General features: G+C 39.2%; 1 protein-coding gene across 1 annotated transcript; it reads right to left on the bottom strand.

Moving 5' to 3' along the window:
• Positions 1 to 1,856: 1,856 nt before the first annotated feature.
• On the bottom strand, positions 1,857 to 4,580 carry LOC107691511 (MARCKS-related protein-like). Its single transcript, XM_016490133.1, has 2 exons — positions 4,292 to 4,580; positions 1,857 to 3,152 (listed from the first exon to the last, which is right to left on the bottom strand). Exons 1-2 carry the CDS (start codon positions 4,469 to 4,471, stop codon positions 2,616 to 2,618), a joined length of 717 nt encoding a protein of 238 aa, XP_016345619.1. The 5' UTR covers positions 4,472 to 4,580; the 3' UTR covers positions 1,857 to 2,615.
• Between the last annotated feature and the right edge of the window lie 2,824 nt (positions 4,581 to 7,404).

Raw genomic sequence — 7,404 nt, 5'->3', positions numbered from 1 at the left:
ACTCACCAGACCTGAACCCCATAGAGAATCTATGGGGTATTGTCAAGAGGAAAATGAGAAACAAGAGACCAAAAAATGCAGATGAGCTGAAGGCCACTGTCAAAGAAACCTGGGCTTCCATACCACCTCAGCAGTGCCACAAACTGATCACCTCCATGCCACGCCGAATTGAGGAAGTAATTAAAGCAAAAGGAGCCCCTACCAAGTATTGAGTACATGTACAGTAAATGAACATACTTTCCAGAAGGCCAACAATTCACTAAAAATGCTTTTTTTATTGGTCTTATGAAGTATTCTAATTTGTTGAGATAGTGAATTGGTGGGTTTTTGTTAAATGTGAGCCAAAATCATCACAATTAAAAGAACCAAAGACTTAAACTACTTCAGTCTGTGTGCACTGAATCTATTTAATACACGAGTTTCACAATTTGAGTTGAATTACTGAATAACTTTTCCATGACATTCTAATTTATTGAGATGCACCTGTACTTTACTATAGCATGGTTCAAAAACACTATAGTATTTACTATAAATTACTATAGTATGTTTTCATGTGGGATACCTTCCTTAAAATTCTTCACAAGTCAATTATTTTGTAAGAAAAATGCAATTTAATTCATTCAACTGATTTGAACATCATTAATAAACAAGCAAAATCATCAAGCAAAATCGTCTGAGCCTCAATGAACCATGAATGAAATGTGAAGCATAAGCATGTAATAAAATAGAAAGAGACTATTGATTATTTAATTAGGTATTTTTACTAGTCTACTAAACTGTGAGTTTTGGTCATTTCTGAAGGGAAATGGGCTTTTCCTTTGGTACCCCAGTCTTATATTAAGGTATTTTTATTTGAAGTGACGTAAATTTAATTGATTACTGTATGTAAACACTGCCACATTACTGATTAGGTTTCAGTGTGGCTTGTTGCAATGTATCTATATGTCGCAAAGTATGAATAGGATGTTTTCTTTTTTCCCAAGTGGATTCATTTTACATGTCTAAATGTAGGTAAAGTGGCCTATGAGTGACATGTGCAAAAACATTAATATGTTCTAAACATATGAATAAATACGAAATTTGGTTGCCGCTAATCTCGCTTACATTGCTAATACTCTATTCACACACATTACCATTGTTTTACTCAGTGTTACTTGCTTTAATGGTGGACGTGTGTCTACCTTTGAGTGCAGGTGAGGACACGTTCGAGCTGCATTCGCTGCATTCCATCGCCATATTATATTGGTCTAAATGAGTCTACTCCACCAAGCTACTGTTATAAGCATGAGCCCCGTCAGACTGGTCGTGGCGGGAATAGCCTTCCTGATAACGTTCGGGGTTCAGACACACTCTCTCTGTTTAAATCTAGATTAAAGACACATCTCTTTGGCCAAGCATTCAAATAATGCATCTCTTAATCTTGTACTGCAGTTATATCTGATCAAATGCACATTATTATTCTTTAGCTTGGGTTAAACAAACAATTTTGCTTGGTTAGATCAGCAGCTATGCTAATTATGTCTCTATTTGTTTCTCTGTTTTTGCAGAGAAATGTAAATCCCGTGGTAACTAGGATTTACACAAGCTTCAGTCTGGATCCAGAACACCTGAGAAGAGATGATGCCAACCCCTCGGAGGACCTCAGATGATGTCAACCCTGAAACAACATACAGAACTACCACATTTTGCTATAAGTTTGATTGCAACATATAATAATTGCCGTTAAGTGTTCATCGTCTGTTTGATTACATCGTGTATCGTGAAAAGTGCTATACAAATAAACTTGAATTGAATTCTGGGGGGCTTTACCTTGGAAAACAGCCACTGTGAAGAAGGACAAACACAAAGTGAGCATCTATAGGTAACCAACATTTATTTACCATTATCAACTTTACAATAAAACCAGTAACATCTTTAAACATTAGCAAAATAAAGAACAAAATTGGTCAAATGTATTTACAGAGACCAAAAAGCAGATCAAGGCTCACATTTAACACATAACAACTCTGCTTCTTTTAAAACTTCAAATGTGAACATAGCAAGCTCAAATGTGTTTTTGTTTTGTTTTTTGTTTTTTTTAAAGCCAAGATGAAAATTAAAATGCGATTCAAACAAACGAGACAAAGCCTTCTGGATATTTAAAATGGTTCTCTATACACCACAAAATACTTAAATTTGGGTTAAAATATAGGAATGTAGAAAGTTGGCAAGTCTTTTTCGATTTCCTTTTTTTTTTAACAGTCATTATATGTGGTGATGTTCATCTTGCACAATTCATTGGTATAGTCGCATCTATTCGGTGGTGGGCTTGAAAGATGCTCCTTGATCCCATCCTCAACTCACTCTTGCGTTGACATCCCGCTTCCAAGAGGTTTCGGCCTTCGCTCAGAATTCCAGATCTTTGAGCCATTATCAGGGAAGTGAACTAGTGAATCTAGTCTGTCATTTGTTGTTAATCTTGAAGAAAGTGGCACGAGGAGTCTTTTTTCACATACATGTGTATATATACATATACATATATCCATGTATATATACATATGTATACATATACACATATATATAAATATATATTTTTTCTTGGAAAAACAGTTCACAAAGTCCTTTGTGAAGTACAATCACTCCTTCTGTTCGGATGGTGCAGGTGTTGAGCTGATCTCCTCTGTTGGTTTTGTGGGCTCTGCAGCAGGTGCAGCAGCCTCTTCCTTCGGGGCAGCAGGTTCCTCAGCCTTGGCAGCAGGTTCCTCGGCCTTGGGGGTCTCGGCAGGGGCGGGTGTCTCCTCAGCCTTGGCCTCCTCCTCCTTCTTCTCCTCAGAGGCCGCCCCGTTCTCCTCGGGCTTCTCTTCGGCGGCCGGAGCGGCATCAGTGACAGCCTCTTCCTTCACCTCGGCGCTCTTCTTGTTCTTCTTCAGCGAGATGCCCTTGAATTTGAAGGAGTTTTTCAGGGAGAACTTCTTCTTCTTCTTTTTGGGGGTCTCCTTGGTGGCCTCGCCCTCAGGTTTGGCAGCCTCTCCCTCGGCGGCAGGTGCAGGCTCGATGGCGTCGCCAGCTCCAGCCTCAGATTCCTTGGCTGCCTCCGCAGAACCGTTGGTGGTGGCGGCATCTCCCTCTGCCTTGGCAGAGACGTCACCATTGGTCTTAACGTGGCCGTTCTCCTGAGAAAGGAAAATTAAATTGTCAGTTTAATAATGCAGCACAAACCAATATGGATGAATATTTACTACGGGTCTACTATATATGTAGCAGGGCATTCCTTGAATCGTCGACGGACACATCCGTGACTCGTCACGTAAATAATGCATGTCTTCGAGGTGACGCCTTGCAGTAGCGCACACCGCCGAGCGAGGGCGATAGAGCCGCACGCAACTCACACAATGCCAACCCAGACGGCAGCTCTGGAACAAAAGACCGAGATCGAGCGAATTCCATTGAGCTTCATTCACTATTTACTCATCGACGATGGGATAACTACAAACGTCGAATTAAAAAAAGTGACTTAAAATATAAGTACACTCATTGATAAGAATAGGTTTTAGTCACATAAATCCGAAAAACCTTGACCAAATGTGGACTCTAGCCTGAGTGTTTACACTTTAAAGCCCGAGCGTCTGCAAATGAAGATTCCACGAGATTCACAAAAAAAGCACAATCCGATATAATATCACGAAATAAAATATTTAGAATGTTAAGAATTATAAATAAAAACATAAATAAATAATAAACTAAACAAAAACACATGAAAAATGTATCCAGTTGAATATATTAAATACTATAATAAATAGAATAAAAAGGAAAATGATTTAAAAGCAATATACTATATTCCCAAATACCAATTACAACCAAATTTTCCAAATTGATCGCAACCCCCTGCTGTTAACCCATGCATGAATACGTGCAGCATCCTCCTACACGGGCATTAAATGGAGATCGCATGGCAACAACACCGACCGTCTCCAAGCGCTAGAAACGGACTTGAAAGACAAAAATAAATCGTGAACGTAGGAAAAAAAGCATCCGTTTTTCAGCGCGAGACAGAAACCCGTGTCTGATCAGCCTAATGTCATTTGCGTAATGAAATCGTTCGGTTTTCCCGCGTGCCACGAGACATGAAATAATAAATAAGACCATGCATGAATGGCAAACTAATATTTCCTTCTTTTTCACTACAAATCACCGCCTTCTCTCTTTTTCATCGCACTCAGAGCGATGGTTAAATCGCTTACGGTGGTTTAGCAACTCTCGCAGAAGCACTTGTTGGTCAGATGTGGGTGTGTCGCAGATGGAGATGAATTACCTGTCCGTTAGTCTTGACGGCAGCCGGGTCAGCATCGGCGGCTTTCCCCTCCACAGCCACTCCTCCCTTTGATGCCTGGGATCCCATTATTCTTAATGTGGTTTTAAAGTAAATTAAAAAGAACTCAAATTCAGGTAGGTGGGGGAAAAAAATATCCAGACCAACGGGCGTAGCGTGCATCCAAAGGCGCGAGGAAAGTGTGATTTGTTTTTTCCTTTGTAAGGAAAACTTGAGATGATCCACTCCAGCCTTCCACCCGCGAGCGTCGAGGGCGACCTACTACTACCAGTCCTAGTGTACAGCGCTTCAAGATAACCCAAAGCCCCGCCCATGGGCGCGCCTCGGTAACGTCAACCAATCTGAAACACGGCCCCGCCCACTTATTTTACAGTCCACGTCCCACCTCTTGATTTCGCATTAGGTCCAAAGAAATAAAAATATGGCATCAGACTGGAAAGAAGATGGAACCGACAGGGTGACTTGTTGAATTCTCTGGTTACTGAGAGCAAAGGGGTTTCAGTTTAATTGAACCCATTGAACTACACTCTAAAACTAAAGCATTTAGGATTGGTGAATGTGCCTGTAGTTCATTATACTCGATTGACTATCTTCAAGGCGACACTACCATTTAATGATTAATATCAGTGCATACTTTCACCCACGTCACTGATAAACAACCTGAATGCTTCATTAAACTTTTCATGGTCAATAGTGAATGCAATGTTTACTACAGAACTGAATTAACTGTTTAGATTACATTGTAAACTATCTTTTACATTCTGGCTTATACAATTTGAGGATTTTTTTTAATTATTCATTTCTATTATAGATTGTGTATAATGGTAATTTGATCACAATATTTATACCTGTGATAGCAATACATGAGCTCGTTACAGTGTTGAATTAGAAATCAATGCATGTGAAAAATAATTTTTGCTTGAAATGTTTAAATGTATTGTTTTTTACAATGAATTGCATAACATGACAAAGCATAAATGTCAATAAACAATAGCAAAAGTGTGATTTACAAGTGCAACACATGGAATAAATACTGCACCAAATAATGTTTTTGTGTCACATTAATAAGTAACAGATGAATTTGCACCAAACTACCATACACTTTGTTTGGACTCATGACCTTTGGCAATAAGAAAAGATATGAGAAGAGACATCTCCCTTTAACAGTTGATAAGCCGATTTATTTTACGACCCCGTCTATACACGATTTTATGGTTAGTTCATTTTATCATTTGCATTTAGCATGAGAACAGACCTGTGACCCATTTTGAGGCTGTAATCCATCAGTTGAGTAACGCTGTTTTATTGGTTCTCACTGTTTATATTGATGATCAGATCTTCTCAAAGTACCACCAAGGATTCCCTGAGATATACTGTATTATACAACATATAAATCTTTATCCAATTGTTTTCATTCTCTTTCTCCTCTTCACGTTTCCTTCTTGTTTTAAATTTTTTCTCTTCGGCCTTGTAAATGACATAAAGTCTTAACTGTTTGTGGAGGAATGCGAAGCATGCAAACGCTCATGAAGTATGTTTCACCGCATCTGCATCTCGCCACTTTCTCAGCATGTCCAGAACCTCAGGGAGGGGGATCGGGGCAGAATATGTTTTTTGTGTGTGTCAGATGAGAGAATGTAATGAATAAGCTCATATATTGAAACAGTCTCCTCTTTTTCTCCAGGGAGAGAGCAGGGGTTGGGAGTGGTGGAATGAAGAGAAGGGGGGGCGGTAGTTTTCTTGTGCCCAGAGGTTTTGTGATGTGGTTCATTTTCTTGATGACGGGTCAGGACACATCACCTCATCTTCCATGCGTCAGACTCTCGCTTATCCCTTTCCTAATGGCTGAAAGGCCTTTATTGTCACCAGATCATTGGAAAGTTGGAGAGAAGAGTAAATGGCCGGCGTCCTCCACAGTGAGGCCTGCAGTTCACACCTTCCATACAGCAGAGACTCTTCTTTAGCCTGGTTTTTTAATCCCTTTGGAGATGCACGGCCAGACAACAAATAGCTCCTGCAGGAGCAACATCTCGCATATGAATGTCAATGGGTGTGTTGATATGCCAATCATAGGCCCATCAGACCGGGCAGGGCAGGTGAGAACTGGTTTTCAGTCACTGTTGAGCCCTGTGATTGTTTTGACCACAGCAGGGAGCGAGAGAGGAGGATGGTGATGGTGATGGTGTGAATGTGGAGGTTGGTTGCCCTACAGCATTATGGACTCAACTGAAACTAGATGCTGACTTTACACAGCCCAGTTCAGGGAACACTGGGGGAAATTTGCCAAGGAAAGAATAAATGACGCATTCATATCTCATAGAATTGTTCCCAACCATAGCAGGGTTTTTTGGTAGGCTCAGTGGTTACCACTGTGACCTTTAGGTCAAGTGAGCAGAGTTCACATTCCTCTGAGTTTCCCAGATCCCCCTTGGTGCCTTTAACAGGCTTCTGAGCTGATGTGCTGCCCATCTCAGTGGCGATATCTCAGCATTTATCAGCCTTTGGTTACATGTGTCATGTAAGAACTAAAAAATCATGGCATGTTATCCCATACTGGTATTACTTCTTTTAATTTATATGCACAAACAGAGCAATACATAATATTAAACAGCAATTAATCTACATTCAAAAATGTGGGGTCGAAAAATATTTTTCGATGTTTTTGAAGGAAGTATTTTATGCTCACCAAGGCTACATTTATTTGATCAAAAGTACAGTAAAACAGTAATAATGTGAATTATGATTACAATTTAAAATAACTGTTTTCTCTTTGAATTTTCAGCAACATTACTCTTGTCTACAGTTTTCATACAATACCGTTTTCTTCTTTGATGATTATAAAGTTTTAACTGCATTTATTTGAATAGTAATCTTTTTTCTTTTTTTTACATTAAAGATGTCTGTACTGTCACTTTTGATATATTTAATGCATCCTTGCTAAATAAAATGGTTAATTTCTTAAATAAAAAAACAAATAAATGTCTTACTTAACCCAAACCTTGGTAGTGTACATTACATTCATTCATTCCAAAAATTTTTAAAATATGAATAATGTTACACGGAAATGTGATATTCTTGAGTGATGACAAAAGTTG

This window comes from Sinocyclocheilus anshuiensis, unplaced genomic scaffold (assembly GCF_001515605.1).
Source record: "Sinocyclocheilus anshuiensis isolate Anshui unplaced genomic scaffold, SAMN03320099.WGS_v1.1 scaffold162, whole genome shotgun sequence".
Taxonomy (NCBI): domain Eukaryota; kingdom Metazoa; phylum Chordata; class Actinopteri; order Cypriniformes; family Cyprinidae; genus Sinocyclocheilus; species Sinocyclocheilus anshuiensis.
This window is presented reverse-complemented; position numbering and strand designations above follow the sequence as displayed.